Below are 21,560 nucleotides of genomic sequence, written 5' to 3' on the forward strand. Positions count from 1 at the left end.
AGCGTAGTCCACCTGAGGATATATTTTCAATAAACCCAGTAAACCGGAAAGTTCCCCTGACTGAACGCCGTCATATTCTGTCAGGGTGAACTTCTTGTGGCCTTTGATGGTGCCTCACATTTACTGTTGTGTTGCAACTGTTTGTGACCACTGGCAGGTTCTTGCCATTGTGGTTATGAACTTCTTTGACTGTTTGTCCCTCTCTCCATGGCTTTTGATTCTGCCACATATAGTGATTGTTGCGTGGTAAACATCTCTGACCCCCAGGGATGCTCATGTGACTGTGTGCATGCATCTGTGGATGTGTGCGTGCTAGCGAGCAGCAGGTTGCTCCGTTGCTCATCCAGCCATGCTGTGTTGACTCTCTGCACACAGAGCTCTCTGGGCAGTAAATAACATGGCGCCTCAGCCAAGGGACCTGGACAGGGCCAAGAGGAGTGGGGTGGGGGGGGGTCAAGATGCTAGCAAGAAAACGAAAATGTCTGACGAAGGGTGCAGAGACATAAATCAACATGTAGAAGAGATGACTGGCAGGTGGATCTGACAGACCCGTCTGTCATGCTGAAAGGCTCATTGGAAGTTGATGTCTTCGATGAAGCAGATTACAAGAAAAACAAGAAAATACTGCTTCTAACATGGCAGCTCCTGGAACATACATGCAAATTTATGAGCATGAATACATGCATGTGCGTGTTAGAAATGCACATTTAAGTATTGGATGGCAAACATATGTCGACATTACTTTGAAAAAAAAAGGTCAAAATAATTTTAAAAGGTCATCCTCGGTCTATCTTCTGTGTTACAGAATTAACTTGAAATCCTTTTAAAAAGCATCAGATAATGTAGAAATTACAGGGAAGCGTGAACCTGTCAGCATTAACTGTGGGTTTTAGTAGATTTTGAAATACCTGGTGACACACACACACACACACACACACACACATTTCATTGGTGAATCTTTGTCACATGTACTGTTTAGACTACCATGCTTCCGAACACAAAGAGACCAAAGCGGACACTGTTTTTCATCCATTGAGATAAACGGATAAGTCATACTCTCAGTGTCAGATTACCTTCTTCTTTGTGGTTTTAAAAGCTGCGATTAACTCAGACCTGGGCCCTTTTCCAAGAGGCAGCTTCTCTACGTTCCCTGTGGAAAACCTTGAAAAAAGTGAGCAGATTCAATATAATACATCTCAGTTTGTGTCTGTCTGCCTACAGGTGAAAAGTGTCTCTTACATGCCCAGGGGGTTGCCAACATAGCTCTCAAATGTAAACTCAGCAACCACATCCACCTGTGCATATGTTCCTGTCTCCATGCCAAGGATTGCCCTGGTGATCATGTTGGAGAGATGTGAAAGGCAGCTTTCTAGAAGTAAAGGGGCATCTTACGCAGATATACTATCTTAGTCCCAAAGTGCTCTGAGGGTCCTATAAATCGGCCCCTGCCTCCTTGTCTTATCCTTAGTCAGCTCGACAGTCTGCTCATCCTCCAACCACACTGCTCCGATAGGCTTGATCGTTACTACCTCTCAGAGTAATGACAGGGAGAGAGAGACATGCATGACACCCACCCATCAAACTATAAATCAGACCTATTGAGAGGCCCACCCAAGCCTTGTGATCCACATACAACACAAACATGCCACCTATTGCCTTGTGTTTGAAGTGAGCACTGTTACAGCAGGGTGGCTGTAGTGTCAGAAACTGTCAAGTTCTGAAAGTTTGCTCCATGTTTGCTCTGGCTTGAAATCTATTCCACATATTCTCTTTTGTTAATACTTGTTTACTGATTCAGATTTTTTAAAGGGAAATCCAAAGCCTTAGAAGTTTGCATTTATTTCAGCAAGCCTGTCATGTGGCTGCTTGTAATGACATTTGGCGTCTTATGTCAAATGACGAAAGGGAAAAACCTTCATGATGAACCTGAGGTACAACGTCATACGTACACCAGTATGGACATTTTCAACTCTAGCTACACCTTAAAGGGGAACTCCGGGGCATTTGAAGCGCATTTCCAATGCTAGAGGTTGTCAAATACTGGCAGTAGGACACAGACCGGTGCAAATCGGCGCTCCCTGTGAAGCGATTGCGCTGTTTGCGCAGCCTGTCATGCTAACCAAATACGTGGTGGCTAAGGGGCAAGAGCTAAACCTTCCACGTAAAACAACAACTTGCACACTGCAGAAACGTCACACCACTTTATAAACCATCCGACAATAAAGTCACAAGCCTTACCATCAAAACCAAATGCATGGTTCTTACATTACTGGCATGGGGACGTTACAAAACAACTTTATAAACAGCATGTCACTTACCTCTTGTCGGTAGGCGCGTGCATGTGAAAGCCCAAAAGAGTCAATGGACGATAATCTCATATACAAAACAATTATCTTCTCTAGAAAAACTGCGTTCAAGTATTTAAAACATTACAACAATACATGCCCAGTAATATTGTTGTAATGTTTTAAATACTTGAACGCAGTTTTTCTAGAGAAGATAATTGTTTTGTATATGGGATTATCGTCCATTGACTCTTTTGGGCTTTCACATGCGCGAGCGTACAACTAACCGGTGAGTTACATGCTGTTTATAAAGTTGTTTTGTAACGTCCCCATGCCAGTAATGTGAGAACCATGCATATGGTTTTGATGGTAAGGCTTGTGACTTTATTGTCGGATGGTTTATAAAGTGGTGTGACGTTTCTGCTGTGTGCAAGTTGTTGTTTTACGTGGAAGGTTTAGCGCTTGCCCCTAGCCACCACGTATTTGGTTAGCATGACAGGCTGCGCAAACAGCGCAATCGCCGCACAGGGAGCGCCGATTTGCACCTCTCTGTGTCCTACTATCAGTATTTGACAACCTCTAGCAAAGGAAATGCGCTTCAAATGCCCCGGAGTTCCCCTTTAAGTTGTTTCTACAACACCCATGACAAAGGCTCATCCTCTTCCCAAAACATTACATAACCCGCAACAAAACTTTTTCTTGTTTGTTGGGGATATCTAATTGGTCTTTATCTTCTTTCTCTTTCTGTGCTTGATAAAATAAAAGCTCAGACGTCTCTTTCATGCCTGTTGGGAAAACACTCTGCCCAATCTGGTAGTATTTTGACACTGTAAAGATACCCTGTTTTCTTTTACTTTATTATGCATTAATGAGCCTGTTAGATCTGCCTCAATCTCTGTTATAATTTAACTGCATGTTTGAGTTGCAAGCAGTTTATTTAGAATAATAGTTTACAGCCTGATAGAGGTGAAATGTGCTTGTAGTTTCATGACACATTGTAAATACCAGAGTGTTTATCTCCTAAATGCTCCCAGAGTCCTTATCTCTGCACACAAGTAGCATTTTTTTTCGAATGAAGCATGTTTATGCTAACAAAATGGCAGATCTTATCAGTGTTTAGTAAGGTTTGTTACACGGTCATGTTGTGGCAGGTTACATGAAGGTATATACTGTATAAATACTAACTCTCAGGACATTTAACTCCATGGCTGTCTATCTCTCTTGAAGGCCCAGGTGTGTTGGAACTCCCTAGGTAAATATTGGAAAGGTGTGAGGAGAGATGTTTTGCATACCTGAGGGACAGACCTGTACAGCTGATGGCTGTCTCTCAAACTTCCTCGCAGCTTTTCAAAGATTGTAATGTTCTGGTGCTCTAACTTTCCGTTTGAAAGTCGAATCTAATCAAAACCAGCAGCGGATGGACTGCATTAGCTCCAGTGGTCGTTTGTGAATTGTCCGTGTAATGGTCATGACAGCAGATTGATGTCTTGGGAGGAAACAGAGTGGAATCCTCACTTTCATCTGTAAAAACATTCACGAAACAGAGAGGTCTGGGCATGCTGTGTTTCTGTTGTAATATTACCGTTTCAACCCTGCCCAAGAATGTGCACCTGTTCCGTCCTAAATCTATAACTTCTTTACCTAAGACACACACAAGGTCTCTGATGTATCTCTGTGGCACATGATGTGGCAGACTGGTGTGTGTAGATGATGTAGCTGTGAGACTTTGTTGTCTAGGCTGATGTTTTTTTCCTTGGTGAAGCGAATGACAAAAATCCCCTAGAGAGGATAGGAATTGATAAGTGCGTATTGCATAATAGATTATATAGAATATTACATAGGATTAAAGACTAATGAAAACCCCAAATAGTCTCAGTCATTGCATACATTTTATAAGGTAATGAAAAAGTCAAGTTTCCTTTTCTAATGAAATTCATTAGGCTAAGTTACGATCCTCCACATAATGTCTTTATGTGCAGGCCTAATGTGTTGCCATTTGTGCATTCAATGTGCACAGCCTTTTTGTGCAAAACAGTTTATAAGTTTGAAGAAAATCGATGTAAGTCCCTCAAAGACAGAAATGCGTAACAGCTGTCACACATGCAGAGGAGCTGCTGATAGTAGATTCTCTATCCTGTGTTTGCAAGTCAACCTTGATTGTTGTAGACTGCCTGGCTTTGGTCCTCATAAATCTTCTCCGGTGTGTTCCATTTCCTTATTTTAGATAGGAACTCAAGAATTCAGGAATGAATCATTTATAAATGAGCAGACTTTGGAGTGAGTTTTAAATTGCTAATGAGTACAACTTCAAACCTGTGACATTGGAGGCCAAGGTAGTCTCAACTCCTCAATGACATATGTATGCATGCAGGAAATCAAAGTGAATCGCTGACATAGACGCTTGAAAAATGAAACTATAAATAAAGTTTGTAGATCCTTTTAAGACTGTCAATTTTCCACTAATGTGCATCCTTTAAACCAGGGGTATCACTTTTACGGTTGCATATCGCTTTAGTCCAAAATTAGGCATTATCATTTAGTTTGAGTCAGACTGTTTGCTGTCTATACTTACACCCATCTAACGTATGATTTTGGCCATGACTAACTGAACATCTCCCTGTTTGTTTGTACACTGTTTACATGCGCATCTCTCTTTATAACCTTTATGAGTGTGTGTGGTGTATGAGATTGGCTGGGAACGGAGTGATGTCCTCCTTCCCTCATAAGTAGTGCTGAGTCAGATTGGAGAGTATATAATTTCACGTGGGTGCCCATCAGCAGTCTCAGAGCCGTCTTCCGTGGCTTGTCCCAGCAGTACATGCTCCTGCGGGCAGCCAAACCACTCATCCTGAGCCAGGCTCTGCCGACCTTCTATGAGCTGTAGGCACTCGTTTATTATCAATCTCATCAGTAGTTGGTGGGTCTGTGGGTGGATCCATGAGTAAGGGCAAACAAATTCCTCGCCTCTCGTGTACTCCCCTCTGCTCGGTTTCCGGGGTTAAAATGAATGATGCAAGTCAAACCAAGTGTGAGTTTTTCACTTGGCAAGATGAATAATCTAGTGGCGTCTTATTGTGGCAAGGGCTATGTAAACTCTTGTGGCCACATGCTCAGTGAATCTTATCCCCTTTCAATGAAATTCCAAAGTGTGCTGAGTAGCTTTAGAAGTATAATAATAAAAACAAAACACACTTTCTGAGAGCTTTCAAGAATCGAAAATTAAACAAAGACTCTATCCATCACATCTTCTCCCTTTCCTTCTCTTTTGTGGAACCGGATAAGTTCACATTTGTCTGTGCAAGTACTGCTGCTGAATCATGATGACTGGGATTTAACACTAAATGCTGCTTCTCAAAGGTTTGACTGTAGCTGCAGTCACAGCCACAGGTGTCAGACACCGATGGCCAGGTCATGGTCTGCTTCAGATCTGCTGGAGAAATTCACTTTCATTTTTAAACTCTCATCAACCATCAGTTGCATGCACAGCCATGAAACAAATTGTGCATACACATAAAATATCCACATTTAATAGTTAAAAGAGTGAATAACCACAAGCATGTGGCTGATCCGGATTTGGGTGATTTCAACTAGTAGCTAGTCGTCTGACTTTGTTAATGCAAGGTATTGCTGTCCATATTTTCCCTTGATTTGGAAGCAAAGGTGCCCCCTGTATTAATGAAGCACTGATCCTTTCATTGAAATTTCACAGTTGGACGAGCAAATCATTATAATGGAGAAGGCTGAGGGCTGCAGCAACAGATCCGTGTATGCAAGTATGATGACTAAAGCTTATTAGTGCTGTTTCTGATTCCTTCATGCTGACTCATTAGCATGTCAATAGAGTAGAGACACAGGCGGACGGGGGACATTTTCAAAGAGCTAGTTGGTAACGAGCATTTGGACTTTGTTCCGAGAAATATTTGCCAAATTAATGTGCTGTGAAATAATGCATTATTCATCAGGTGTGCTGAAGCTTCAGTGAAGCTCTGTTAGCAGACAACCAGGCAACCGTTCTGTCCAATTAACAAGCAGTGTATCTGGAGAGCGTGCTGCAGCCTGGCCCTGCCATGGAAAGTTATTAAGTTTTAATGTCACCCAATAGAAGCCCTCAGATCTTATCTAGTTTCCCCACGTGCCCAGCAGACCTTGCCCTGCTTTTTGCCTGCAGGCGCTGGAACTTTGCTGGTGATGTCTTCTTCATGGCAGTTATGGTGCGTTAAAAGCTCCCCAAGAATCCCGGAGAAATTGGAAAGCATTGCTTTAGACAGACTTGGAAGAATATTCCAATCTTTAATCAATGAAATAGACTAAATAAGGCAAGTGATATGTCAGTGTGATGTAAATTCTCTCCCCAAATGTTTTCTGATTGCACCCTCGGACTAAGTTGCTTCTGCATTGGAAAGAATGTTTCGCAAAGGAAATAGCACAGTTTAGTCCTAGAGGCAACTTTTGCTTTCTGGAGGACTCCTGAGCTTTTATAATGAAATGTTTTAAACCGGTACCAATATGTGAAATGGGAATGAGAAATTTAAAAGTACCAATCACAATTTTGAAAAGCCAGTGTAGGGAAACATTCAAAAGCCCAGGATTCTGACTTCAAAAGCCTGTTTACTGTTGATCATTATCTTTTTCTTTTGATCCATCTTATTCTAGCTTTAACAGGATGCCTCTGTTTAAAATGAAATTGTTTTCATGGTCAGTACCCTAATCAGTTTCAACACATAAAGAGATACATTAGATATATTTCCATTCAATTTGTGTGTATGTATCTGATTCGTAGCCGATGTGCAACCTGCCGTCATTTATGAGAAATCTTTATGGCTGCCTAAAAAAATGGCACATGATTCATCCCAAAAATTTCTACAAAGAATTCCTGAAAGGACCACTTTTCTATCATTAAAAATAATTTTTGCTCTGTAGACAACTGCTGACATGTAAAGGGATTTTATTTTACTTTACATTCTTTTGCTGTCTTGTGTCTTTGAACACATACGAATGTGCCTGTTTGGTAGACGGAAACACTTTAGAACGAAGGAGGAGGAGGTAAAGTAAAGCAAGACAGAAGCGAGGCAGGACAAAAGAAGGTATCTGTTTTCCCTTTCACTAGTTTTGTCAGTGGTAACATGTGGACACACCAGACTGGCTGTAAAAGCTGGTGTGGCAGACAGCTCAGCGATGCCAGAGGCCACAAAAGACACAACGCTGTCTGCTGAGTGTTGAACCAGAGCAACAATAACATCTGTGCTGTACAGATGAGGGCATGCTGCTTGGTGCCAGCGTGTTACTGGCTCTTTAAGCATTTGTCTCTGCCAACCTGGAACAGAGTGGCACTGAGGGCAGAGCTTCCCCCAGCACTGTTCATTGTCCTTTAACATCAATATCTGTCCTATTTGATGCACCTCAATCAGACTAAGACGGGGCTTTATTTTATTTCTGCAGATACAGATAGGTATAGCTGTTTGTCTGCACTTGTTGTGTTTTTTGTCTCCATCTGAGGCAGTATGTGATGCACACTCTGACCTTTACTCCTGCCATTGTTCCTCTCTTTTCTGTTGCTGCACAGATAGCGCAGTAATCGCTGGAATGGGTAAGCGTTAGGACAGCCTCTCGTAAAGATAGGCCAAAATGACATGTATGCTTGTACGTACAAACTTCCATGAATGCATGCCCAACCTTTGACCATTGCACTAGCATGACACAGTGCGTGGTACTTCCTGTCAGTTACTAGGCTCCTCAAGTAGCCTCAGGCACTGAGTAGCTCCAACACATTAATAACCTAGCATGTTTCCCAATATTGTTGATGACTAACAGAGAAGAGCCTTCAGAACGGAAATTGAGGGTTGAGGGTGTGTATGTCCAGCTGCATAAATACGTCTGCTTTGTGATGTGCAAAAGACTCTTTGCAAGATGATTCTCGTAGATCTTTGTCTGAGCTAGATCCTCGTGTTGATTATCATGACATATATTTCAAGTAAATAGCTTCCTGTGGAAGCTTCTTGGTTTTCAGCCTGTCCACAGAGGCCCATCCATTCGCAGCTCAACACTGTTGCTCACTCAGAGTGGCACACAGACAAGCTGAATCATGTCTACAGGGCTGGTGTAAACCACCTCTGCGTTCAGTCGAATTTGCCGAGGAACTGGGTGCCTGTTGTTGAAGAGAGACAGACGGAGCCAGAGTGATGAGAGACGAAAAGCAAGTTAGAAAAAGAGATGAGTGATGATGAGAGGGGAGGGGAGGGACTGGCACATTGTTCCTATCACTCTTTTTTTCTCTTTCACTCTTTCCTTCTTTTTATCTGTCAGCATTTTTTTTCTGCCTCTGCCTCTCTGCCTCTGCCTCTTTCATTTGCTCAGTCCTGTCCTCCTTGTCTTTTTTTCTCTTCCTTTCATCAGACAGCATGTGTTGTCTGCCTTCTTTTTTCTGTTCAGCAGACAAGCACCTCAGGTTATTTTCTCTTATTTTTGTCTATGAAAGGGAATTGTTTGGAAAGGGAGATTTTCTGACTCTTTCAGTTCTGCTAAGTACCTGTAAAGGGATAGTGCAGTTTATTTATTTCTTCCCTTTCAGAAAACGTGACAAGCCTGAGGTCAGAGTTTCTCCTGAAACTGGGTCCAATGTTTGAATGGGTGGGGCATGGGTGAGAGTGGAAGTGGGTTTTGGATGTTTTCTCTTCTTTGTGGGTGGTAAGGTAGGGCTGACCTTTGGTTAAAGGATGGTTGTTGGAGGTGTAAAGTGTTGTCATGTGGGTCACATTCCAGTATGAGCTTTGAATCACTTTTTATGGTTTGGATTACAGTGACCTTGTCTGTGTAATGACTGAGCATGTGCAAAACAATCTGCAGCCTGTGTGTGTTCATATCTCGACATTAAATGGAACAAAACCGTATCTAGAACACTTTGGTGACAGGAAAAATTTTGATTCAAACACTTTAAATTCTTCAGTATCGTTAACAGTATCTTCACCTCTATTAACATTATTGGGAGTTTATATTGGAGGTATGTTTTATTATTTGCAAGCAGTATTGAGGTGCCTTTCTGTCCACCTTGAGAATTGACACAAGACTGGAGCTGTGCTTAGAAAAGGAGCTGAGCCAGGCAGGCGGATGTCTGGTTCTCAGTGTTGTTGTGCCTGTGACAAAAAGAACAGACAGCAACCTGAGACTCACAGCCCCGTTTGTTTCCTGTTAGTGCAGATTATCACATTTCATTAGCCAGAGCTACAAGAGTTAAGCATCATGGGAGAGCTGGAAGATGCTGCATGTTAGGCTTCTCATTTCATGTCATGGAACATAAAACTGACTGATATGTAGATATTGTCAGGTTATGCTATTTCTGAACATTTGTTGTGAATTACATAGCATTCATTTATGTAGATTTTCTTTCTGTATACATGTCATGTTTTTGACATAAAAATGTCAGACAGGTTGTTCCTTGATATAGAAATGCTTTTTGTGAGGAGGAAGTTCTGTTCAGGCCTGTCACATCACATTCCACCGCACAAGTATTCTTAAATCTTAAAAGGTTTCTTCCTGTTCATGCTTTTTTTTTTTTTTTTTATAAAACAGCCTCACAGTTGTTGTGAATGATTGCCTACACTCACTCTGTAACTCATCTCGTTGGGCTTAATTATGTATTGCAACACAGCACACTCTGTACTCTCTGAAAGAACAATATTGACTACATTGACTACTTTTGAAATTTCTGCGTTCTGGTTTTGAAAAGCACTCCTTTTTTATATCAGATTGAATCACCTTGCTCGGATAACTCGAAAGAATTCCTGCCACATGCGATCATCCATAACAATGTCCCGCTTGTTTCCTGTGATCTCAATCTACGGCTTCAATCTTTGGGCTATGCTGTCATCCTCTCTGTATGTGGTTTCATACCGAGATGTTCTGTGTGATGTTGTTGCCACATCAGATAGTCTATTGCTCCCCAGCAGAGTTTGTGTTTGGCATCTAAACAGCAGAGAAGTGATGGTGCCGCGGGGCAACAAGGTCAGCAGCAAAGGGGGGTGAGGTGAGGGCTTTGTTAAGAAAGACAGGAATTCTTCCGGCTGGAAGATGAAGTCAGTGCATTCCTCCAAAGCTGTTCTCAATAGGCAGCTAGTGGAGCAAATCCATGCTCTGAATGAGGGGAAAGATAATGGTGGGGCTCCAAGTGAAACACATTGAGAGGCAGAGAGACAGACAAAAAGAGAACACCATCTGTCTGACTGGATGAAGAGTTGTCTTTTAGGCACCTGGGCTACAAAATTCCATTTACTGTGCCAAGTTTAAGAGATAAGTCTACAACTGCCTGCAGCATCTCAACTACTTCTTTGCACTACAGGGATTTATGACCTTGTTTTGACATTTAGCCCTAAATGTACACGCAGAGGTGTGGGGCAGGGATAATGATATTTCTTTTGGATAAACCTTCCGTTCAGCTCTGTGAAATTAGACGGGAACAGTTTTGCTCCTTCTAAGGTCGGTCAAACTAAACCCACACATACACACTCTTCTTCTGCCTCTCCTACTCTTTCTGTGTTTTCTGCTCCCGCAAACACAAGACACTCTTGACTTTTTCTGCTTTCCCTGTCGGCTCCCTTCGGCAATAAGCTATCATAACTGCTTTGAAGGAGAGCAGCGGAGCGTTTAATTGGGCTACAGATCGGCATTTATGCTCACAGGTCTACAAGATACTGCTGGGCTCTTAAATGACCACTTGGAACTTATCAAAATGCTAAAATGCTCTACTGGTTGGCTGCTAGTCAACCCGTTGAATGCTCTCGCTGACCACGACACATATTTAATGTCAGTACTGTTTGGTGTTTAAACTAATATTTCAGTACTATGACTGGCATGTGAGGTTGTTCAGTACATGACAGCTTTCAATGTATTTTGTTTAGGTTATCAGCAAATTGTTGTCTAATGTTAAACTAAACCTTTTTCTTTGCTATTTTTTTTTTCTTTTTATGTTGCGTTGCTTCAAAGGTCCTCTAAAAATCAGGGTATAAAATCTGGATTAGTCAATCCCATTAACACACCTTTTATCTCTGTCTCTGCTGTTCATCTTTTTCTCAGAGGGTCATGCAGCGGTAAGCTGTGTCGAGCCAAGCTGAGCTGATCTGTTTTGGGGACCATCTTACTCTCACCTTGTCCTGCTTGGTCCCAGATGGAGCTCAAAGTGTGGGTTGATGGAGTGGTGCGGGTGGTGTGCGGCCTGTCTGAGGAAACGTCCTGCCAGGATGTTGTCATTGCTCTGGCACAGGCGATTGGTAAGAATTTCAGTCTTTGAAATCATGTTTGGAATTCCATCCTCGCAGCTGTCATTTATTTTGCACATTTTTCTCTCTGTATGAAAGTTTATTTAGAAGCCATAACTGATTAGATTATATTTGAATTCAAACACGTGTACTAACACATTCCAAGGCGAGGTTGCAGAATTCTTATTATTCACTACCGTTTCATTCTCCACTGACCCAAATCAAGTACTTTGCTATATAGTCCGTGGGTCAGCCTGGATTTCAGCTGGCTCTTCGTCCTTGTATCCTCCGGTTTCATTCAAGCCACACCGCAGCAGCTTTGAACAGCATAACTCCAGATTTAGCACTCTCCTCCTTCCATGAGTGAGCTGCCTGCCAAGTCATTAGGGAGGGTTTGTCCTAATTTCGAGGTCCTTGTGGAAACTTCAGTTTATCTGAATGTTTTCACTTGTTGTGGAAGCCTAACACAGCTACCTTTTCTTCCATTCTTCAGTGGAAGAGATTTAGAGGAGTCAGCATCATTATAATGCTTCTGATGGAATCTGATCAGTTGCGTAGAATCGGTGTGGATTTAGATCCATTGTAACAGTGATGGAGAAACGCCTTTCACAAATATCTCTACAACAGACTTGACTTACTTATACAATCAAATTTTTGAGAAATATAAGGAGATCCATGAAAGTTTCTAATTTAATATCGTGAATGTAGTGTTTGATGTTATTGTACATGTATTGATTTGTACTTTTTTGTGTCTCTTTGTGTTCTAGGTCAAACAGGACGATACGTTCTTATCCAGCGTCTGAGGGACACAGAAAGGCAGCTGCTTGCTACCGAGAAGCCTCTAGAATCTCTGGCAAAGTTAGGCCAACATGGCAGTGAAGTTCAATTTTTCCTGCGCCGTACTGGCCCTAGCAGCGGCGATGGACCTAGTTCAAAACAAGAAAGATCAACTCCTCTTCTGCTGCCCAAGCATCCTGAGCCAGAGACACTGAAACGTAACCAGCCTAAAAAAGCCCTGACCTTTAACTTGGGGCCATCCACCTCCCCTAAAGCCAAGGCCAAACAGTTTAAGAGGTCTCCTCGGGAGTCTCCAGAGCAAAGGGCCTCCCCATCCCCTTCACCCGGCCCTGTATCTCCTCATGTGCCATCCATTTCTCCCTCACTGCCAATAGGCCTTTCCAAAGAGGAAGTTTTTAGAAAGGTTCTTCAGCAACAGGAGAGACTGAAGGCCATTGAAACCCAGCTAGTAGCCTTAGAGAGGGGGCCCCACACCTGGGAGCGTCCCTCCCCATCTCCATGTCCCTCACCAGTCTCTGATGCTCGTGTGCAAGAAGAGATGGACGCTTTGGAGCAAATAATGCGAAGGAACCAGGCTGAGCTCACTCACGAGCAGTATTGGGAGGAAGAACTTCAAGCAGAGGTGGAGAGGGAGCGGGGAATGAGGAGGAAGCTGGGGGAGCTCCATGCCAAGCTAGACGACTGTGGACGTCGGCTCCATGACTTCTCAGTTCGCTCTGCTCAGCTGGAGCAAGAGATCCAGCGGGAGAGCCAGGCAGAGAGCAAGGCCAACATGCCTGAGGAGTCGCTTGATGCTGTGAAAGCAGAGCTATGGAGCCAAGAGAGGCATGGTACAGAGCTGAAGGAGCAGCTATCTGAGACTGATAAAACTCTGGGGAAGGCAGAGTCTCTGCTGCAGGTAAGGAGAGAGGTCATGGTTCTGGAAAAAGGCCTGTAAATCCACATCAGCTCCTGAAGTGTCATTTGAGGGATGCAGTGTAGAACCTTTTTTTCATTACAGTAACCTCATTCCCTCTCCTGCCTGCATAATGCAGCAGACAAACAACATTACAGAGACACTCAACAACAGAAAAATTAATTCTGAATGAAACCTAGTTCATTGTCATTTGACATGAATTCTGTATACTCAAATCCTAACATGCAGGGAAATGTTTTATTTATAGTCTAGCTAAACCAGTTTGGCAAGTATCACCTTGTATGCATTGCATTTTCTGAATAGATGGTTACTAATTGAGTTTACATTACATTGACATACATCTGCATACTGTACTGTATTAACAAAAACCCATTTTATCGGATTTACTTAGATTGTTTTGTTTACTTTCACTGGTTGTCGCAGATGTGGGTGTCTCAATAAAAGCCTAACCCAATTTAAAGTGAAACTCAAGCTTCCTTATAACCCACATGAAATCCAGTACTTTGGTATGCTTTTGATGGACTTAGTTTCATCCAGAGGCCTAAAGAAAATTAATTTCCGCCTGCATGTTAGTATGGTGGAAGACAGAATTCTAAGGTTGAATGTTCTGTCACAATCAAAAGTTTCTGAAAAAATGATTAAAACATAATTACAAGCTTATCTGCCTTTCAGTCACTCTGCCTTACGGGCATGTATCTGAATCTAATGGTGAACTGGACTATTTTAATGCTCAGTAAATGAAAAGTTAACTCTGGCAGCATGGCAGAGTATGATAAAGCTCAGCTCATAGAAAAGAGGTCTATGTCAGTCAAGGCAGCCAGCCGAGCGTTTAAGTGTTGGTGGTGATGAGCACAGCGCTCCTGTCATCAGGCTAATGGAGGCAGACCTGCAGGTGTGAACTGTCTCAGCGGGCTTCCTCTGTCCATCATCAATTACCCACACACTCGCATACAAACACACACATGCACGCCAGCAGAGTGGAAGAGAGTCTTAGCATGCTGCTGTTCATTTCAGTCCCGTGTGCAAACACATTGACCAAGCACAAATAGATAGTCGATGAAGACGGATTGACTGGTGATGCGTGCATGAGAGTTGTGGGCGTTAAGTTGATTGTTTTACTGGAACAGTTCCAAACTTCACATTTTCAAAAATTGTCACTGATAGTTAACTTTGTTTATTTATAAGTATGCCCTGCGCTGTCGAATCAGAAAAACGCTCATGGCAGTTTCGTTGCCTATAGATGGTCTAATAATTACCGGATCGACCATTTTCTCCATCAGTGACTTGACGCTAGACTTGTTGACACACTGCCGCCACCTTGTGGTTAATCTAAGAAACAGTAGTATTATCAATGCTGTGGTTTGTAATCATCAAAGTATCACAGAGTGAACGACTAGAAAGTGAACGACTTTCGACATGAAACATGTAGCCCATCCAATTTGGTCATGCTCCACACACTTCCCCTTCTAGGTAAACTTGGTATCAGTTATTAGTGAGTCAACATTGATTTATCCTTGCTCTCAATTGTTTTGTTTTCCTCCATGATTCATGTTTTTTTTTCCCATCTCAGGCCAGACAGGAGGAGCTGGAGGAGTTGAATAAGGAGCTGAGGCAGTGTAACCTGCAGCAGTTCATTCAACAGACAGGCATCCTGCCAACGCATACCCACTCACGCACAGAGCTGCAGGAGCAACTGGAACAGTTTGAACTGGCTCATTTACTGCAGGAAGACTACAGGAAAGGTGTGGGCACTAAACAGGCTGTCATTTGCTGTTAAAGACCATGGGCCAGTCCTCTAAAGATACGTCTTTCTTTCTAACAGGCCGCAGTGACACTCCTGTGGAATCTCCGCCTCGCCCTACAGCCAAACAGTTTCTGGGACATCCACGAAACCTACAAAACCCTCTAGTGTCCAGTCTCAACCCTGAGGGTGTGTATGTGTGAGACCCTGCTGCTTCCTGCGCCTCCTGCCCTGCTCTGTCCACCCCCTGGTCCCAGAGCCCCTTGCCCTCATATTTTCTCTCCCAGCTTGAATGGGTTTAAGGCTGCAGCTGTTTATGGTGTTGGGTAGTGGAAGCATCTGTATGGTGGAGGTCTCTGCAACTTCTCGACTCCTCTTTGCTCAACCTTTAAAGGCTGAAAAGACTTTTTCTCTTTCTTTTTATGTCAACCTCTCTGTCCTCTCCTGATTGCTGTCTCTAGCTGTTCACAGTTGTAATCTTCCACATCATCCCTTTATCTTGCCTCTCTCACATGCCAGTATTCTTTGATAGTTTGGGATTTTTTTAATCCATTCTTCTTCTCTCTACTCCCCGTCCCCCTCTTCTCTCGCTGTTTGCTTCTGGACTAACCGTAGCTGCTTTTGTTTTACTTTAATGCATCTTGGGATTTGCTGCTAATTCCACCCTCTCTGTAATTTAGAGTGGCCTTCCCAATCTCAAGTCAGCAGTTAAACTAGCAACAGCTGCTCTTCGCCGTATCTTGATGCGACACATCAATCACACTGGGAATTACTGTGGTCGAAATTCCAATTGTGTTTTTTTTTTTTTTTTACTGTGATGTGGAACGATATGTGACTGATATCAGTTCGGTTTGCCTTTTATGTATGGATACTGTTTTTATGTGAGGGCATGTATCTGTACAATGCCTTGTACTTTGGTGACGCTTGAATTCCAAAGAGCAAGATCCTTGCACGTAGGGCTCTGCAAAATGTATTGCACTGTCCCATTCTCCTCCTGTGTGAAGCCTTGGACCTAGTGCGCCTACAGAGAAATGTATCTACCTGTTATCTTTTTTCCCTGATAGAAAACTTATTTTTGGGAGTGTTCTATTCTTGCCAAGGTCCTTATTAAAAGAGATACATTTCAGAAGTAGAGCCACAGGCCCATGGTTTTTAAAGATGCCTGTCTTTTCTTCTTCTGGGATGGATGTGCCTGGTTCTTTTGCTGTCATCACACCTGACATTTGACCTGTCACCGCTTACATTGTGCCTCATTGTACTTTAGACGTAGATGAGCTCACTTACCAATTCAGTTACTATTATCCATAATTGACCATCCAGACCATTTAAACTAATATTTACAATATCAAAGCACTTATCATTTTTCCATACTATGCTGACAGGTCAAAACGGTGTGTGTCTATGTGTGCAGTTCCTTAACCATTTGCAGTGTTCTGTTTTCTTTGCGAGATTACACAAATGTGTGTTGTTTTGGAAAGTGCTTGTAATAAAAACTGCTTGAAACTACTTTTTTCCAACACACCATTCTAACAATAAGACTCCAGTCATATCCCCCACCAAGCACGTGTGAATATCTTTTTTAACCCAGGTCTCTCATACTGTTTCTTGGCTGAAAAGTGTTTTTCCGAAAACAAAGGGATCATCATCCCCACTTATTTTTGTGTGTCTTGCAGTCCTGACATCCCGAGAGTCATCATGGAGATAAAACATGGACCGCAGGGCCAAGGGAAAGTTGTTCACTGTTCTGTCACCATCACCTCTTATTTAATCCTTTCTTTCTAACACTTCCATTTTATCATTCAAGTTACCATATACATACTGTACATACATAAAACAAATATATTTACAGAGTTTTGCTACTGTAAACACTTAAAAATATCTGTATGAAATGTAAAATAAATTAGGGAGCTTTTGACTGATAGAAATGATTACTATTCCGATGTATTTAAATATAATAAAATGCATATTGTGTTTAAGTTCATCTCTTGTTTTTTGATTATTTTTTTCCAAGACCTTTTTATGGAATCATGTTTTTTTTTTTTCATTTTCACCATCATAATTGTGAGTGGAAGTGCACATCATTCAGAAAGCCCTGCAGTAAATAATTAACTCCCAACTGTACACTTGCTCAAAATTACAGTGCCTTGAACTTCCTTTGTGAAATGCATTATGAATATATGTGCTGAAATATGCATGTTCTCGTTGCGTGAGGTACAGTGGGTCATGTGATGCCACAGGATGATTTCTGGGCATTTTAAATCTGCTCTTCACAGGTGGCTGGTTGAAAGTTCATAAAATGCATCTACGGATACAGACGTAAATGCGGCACACATCCTGCCATCACAGCTGCTGCTGTTAGTGAGCCAACATCCACAAAAAGTGGCGATAAAGGCAGAGGTGCTCTGCAGACTCCTTTAATGTTCATGCTGTCAGTATAATGATCAAGCTTTATTTTCTGTACCACTAGAGGACATCAGATGGGAGAAGTGAGCACGAGTCCAAGCTTATTTTACTCTCTTGCAAAATACTGAGAACCAAAGGCCTCATTGTGTTGTTACAGATTGCCTTCTGTGATCATACATCACCATGGTGTAGGACAAATACACATCCCTTAGTTTCTGCACAACACTTTTGTCCCCACACCCCTTTCCTGTTTGTTTACCCTGGAGAGTAAATATGCTTGCTGTCACACACTGAGTGACGTGAACGTCCCAAGTGCTCTGGCTGACCCCAGACTGATACCCCGTAGGCTTCTAAAAATACTCTCATCTGCTGGCACTCTGCAGGTGAAATTCCAATCAAAGTACACATTTCTTTCCTTTTCTATCTAAATAGGTGCGTACTGAAAACCGCTTCCACACATTCATAAATCAGTCCTTTCCACTTCAACACGCCAACATTGTTAACTTTTGACAACATGTTAGAATTAAGAGCTACGTTACACTGCCAGTTTTTATACAATGATTGATTATGTGCAATTGGATTATACTGAGAAGATTTAGAGCTGTCTGGTTTAGCAGGGCTTAGATAAGCTTCAAATCCGTGTTTTGTTCCCACTGTCTGGACCAAAGCCTGGTGTATTACTGTTGCCTACCAGTGGACATGAGAAATACTACAAATGCACTCCTGTCATAAAAGAAACTCTGAACCTCTTTATTTCTCCTTCTGTTTTATTCTCATGGATCGAGTGAGTCAAATCATGTGATTCCTTATGATCTCAAAAAAAAAAGAAGAAAATCTTAAGAACCGTTCACATCAATTACTGTGAGTTAAGTTTACTAAAGAGAAAAGGCTTTTCCAGATATTCTACAAGCAAAATTGATCATTTGCAACTTTCATATCTAAAATCAAAAGACTCCAATCTCATAGTGGCAAATTAAGAGATTATGTTTTTTTTCAGAACGCTGCCCTGAGGGAATCATTTTGATCACACAACAGCACTCCACAGGAACTCCATCACAATCTGCCTTTTTACAGGAATGCAAAGTTCAACATTTGATCACTATTGGAGCAGAACTGATAGATATGTATTTATAACAGGCAGTGGGTTTTCTTGGAAAGAATTTCCGTGCTGTGGATGAGAGTGAGCATCTGCACGTCCCACATTACGATGATGACCGGGACCACAAGTTAATAAGTCTGACACGCTCTGCACTTATATTCCTCTGTGCCACACTGACTCTTTTTGCCCAGATGATATAAAACATCCGCATGCTACAGTGACATGTTTTACATAATAACATGGAAAGTAATAGAGATGATGCCATAATTGATTTGAATAGAAACTTTACTTATCACTTTATATACTTACAAACATTGCATATAGTGTAAAAATCATTTATTATTCACTGGGGGATCAGGTTTGCACTGGTAAACATTAGTTTGAAATGAAGTACAGATGATTCCATGCAATGTAGCAGACACATAACCATTTGATCATCTCTGTACATTTTGTTCCAGATGACAAATTCATTGGCTATATGTGATGGTAATGGTAATTTGCTGGTGAGCCTCAAGAACCAGTGGGGGCCTAGTGTCTTCAAACTCGTGAGCATGAACTTCAGTTAAACCACCCAGGTGCAACAGAAACTGAAACAAAACTCACCAACAGCCTCAATTGATGCAATTAGGTGTGGCAGCTCGTTTTGGAGCAACTGGTCCTAAATAAGGATAAATGAACACAGTAGGAGGTAGGCTTCAGTACAAGTGGAGACCACTGGGAAGGCAGTCATGTAGAGCAGGCCTTTCCCAGCAGCGTGTACAGGACATTATCAAGATCTGACTGTAGATAGTTGTCTGTCTGGTCCGGCTGTGGCTTTGTCGAAGAGGAACCGGAGTGAGAGGCATGTCCAAAACCAGGTTAGCCGCTGTCACACGCACAGTGGAACTGGAAACTGGCACAATGTGCGTTAGTCAGTGGCTTACCTGCTTTTAGATCTCAGGCAATTTAGTGACAGTGTTCAAGCGCACGCAGCCTGTAAATTACAAACAAACGCTGTGTCATTAAACGTGACTAAATCAAACTGTACGATTGAAAAAAAAAAAGGAAAAAAAATGTAATCAAAAGCGAAAATGTTAAATTACACTGTTCCAACACTGTAGAAGACACCTACGTGTGTTAAAATCCCACCTTACTTCCTGTCCACACTGTATGGGAAAATACTGTACAGTTATCTTCATGTTATAATGTGTCTGACTTAAGGGAGAAAAGTTACCATATAACAAATAATTACATGATCAAATCTGACAACTATAGATACATTTATAGAACAAGAAGATGCAGGATGTTGCCTTTTCATTACACCATACATATTAAAGAATAGTGACAGATAAAAGGAGCTTCTTACCGGTCCCAAGTTTTCTTTTGAAATAATATTTTTAGTAAGGAAAATCTTTCTTGTCCCTAAATAGGTCCCTTTCTTCCAATATAATCTAATATTTTTTTTCTCTCTAAGGACACCTAAACGCATTTTTAAAGTTAGGTGCATTTAAGAATATAATGTTCCCTACACCGAGGAGAAGTTCAGTTCACTTGCACTACCCCTGCCCACTCCCCTGCATCTGCAACCCGACCTGCTTATGCAAATTAGGCAGAGATTAGCATCCTGCTCAGCCAATCGACTGCCGCGTCTGCGTTGAAGGACCCGCCCATTACAATTAACTGACTTATGGAAAGCTCGGTTTGGCGGGATGTTCAGGAGCAGCACGTTCGTTCGGCTGCTGGAGTTGTGGTTGGGGTGCGGTGCGTTCAGTTCTGCACGTCGTACATAAGGAATGAACCATTACCCTGTTAACAGTTTACTTCCCTCATCGATCACTTATTGCAGATATATTTCCTGTACGGGTTTCTTTGCCCTTTAATAGACGCAATGGGCCGCGACAGCTACCTTCGGAGCTGCTCTAAATGACCGTGAAGCTCGTTTAACTGTGAACGCAACGACCCCTGCAGTGTGAAGTGGTTGAACTCGGCTTACTTGTGTACAGTGTTGCCATGAGCAGAGTGTGGCTGTGCACGTACGAAGGATGCTGCATGACAGTCTGATCTGAGGATGACGAGGAGGAGGAGGAGGAGGAGGAAGAGAAACACTCAATTATTTACGGAGTGAGAGTTCAGGACTCCCTGACATCATGGCCAAATTGTATAACATCGTATCAATATAAATCACAAATTATGTAGGAATAGTTACCCTTCACACACACATATATATATATATATATATATATATATATATATATATATATATATATATATATATATATATATATATAAAAATCACGCGAAAAAGCTTCAACACAAATGCGTTTAAAGTGTAAACTCACTCTTTGCTGCCACTCATTATAATTCACTTATAGATATAAAGATATTTATATAGCAGATTTATACAATTGTTCAAATAGCTCTTCTTTTAAGATCTGCTCATACATTCTTTATTGAGAAGGTCTCCAAAGGTTTTGAAAAAAATTAAAACACATAATGTTTTTTGGGGCTTTCCTCAACCCAGTTTAGTTATCGCCTAGATCAGTTATCCTCAATCATAGCCATTCTGGATTATTCACCCCCCAGGATACACATAACTTCATGACATAGCGGGGTCACACACTGTGTTATGTAACAGCTGATTTTGCGAATGTAGACTTGCCACCAGGGGGCGACAAATGCTACTGTATTGAAAACGTAGACCATCAGATGGTTCATTTATGGTTAATCCTATTAGTAAATGTGCCAGGTATGTAATAATAGATAAGCTCAGGATTTTTAATGGTGCAACACGCGTCTCAATTCAACATCTACAAATCAGTTTCAGAACGAAACCCATTGAGCATTTTTATTTCACATTTTGAATTCACATTAATTTTGATGTGGTAATGTAACACAGAACTGTTATGTAAATTTTAGCATCACAACCTTTTAGATGTTTTTTTTTAATTATTTTAGTTTCACACTAATAAGACCAGGCCCACAATATTACACATAATAACTGTATGCTAATAGAGCATGGTATCAGATTACAAGAACAAGTATTTATAACCAACCCAGATTAAATGTGGAAAAAAATGTCAAGAATGCTATA

General features: G+C 41.7%; 1 protein-coding gene and 1 long non-coding RNA gene across 4 annotated transcripts in view; one reads left to right on the forward strand and one right to left on the reverse strand.

The window, feature by feature from the left end:
- Positions 1–17,067, forward strand: part of rassf7a (Ras association domain family member 7a) — a 32,608-nt gene extending 15,541 nt beyond the window's left edge. For all 3 annotated transcript variants that reach the window (XM_075469529.1, XM_075469531.1, XM_075469528.1), the window contains exons 2-6: positions 11,352–11,545; positions 12,301–13,229; positions 14,818–14,989; positions 15,070–15,177; positions 16,662–17,067. In XM_075469529.1, the coding sequence (XP_075325644.1) occupies positions 11,443–11,545; positions 12,301–13,229; positions 14,818–14,989; positions 15,070–15,177; positions 16,662–16,693 (1,344 nt within the window). In that variant the 5' untranslated portion in view covers positions 11,352–11,442 and the 3' untranslated portion in view covers positions 16,694–17,067. The remainder of the gene's footprint in view (positions 1–11,351; positions 11,546–12,300; positions 13,230–14,817; positions 14,990–15,069; positions 15,178–16,661) is intronic.
- Positions 17,068–18,757: 1,690 nt separating this feature from the next.
- On the reverse strand, positions 18,758–20,011 carry LOC142384634 (uncharacterized). Its single transcript, XR_012770091.1, has 2 exons — positions 19,836–20,011; positions 18,758–19,463 (listed from the first exon to the last, which is right to left on the reverse strand). It is a non-coding gene; the product is annotated as an uncharacterized LOC142384634 (long non-coding RNA).
- Positions 20,012–21,560: the final 1,549 nt, after the last annotated feature.

This window comes from Odontesthes bonariensis, chromosome 7 (genome assembly GCF_027942865.1).
Source record: "Odontesthes bonariensis isolate fOdoBon6 chromosome 7, fOdoBon6.hap1, whole genome shotgun sequence".
In the NCBI taxonomy this organism is placed as follows: domain Eukaryota; kingdom Metazoa; phylum Chordata; class Actinopteri; order Atheriniformes; family Atherinopsidae; genus Odontesthes; species Odontesthes bonariensis.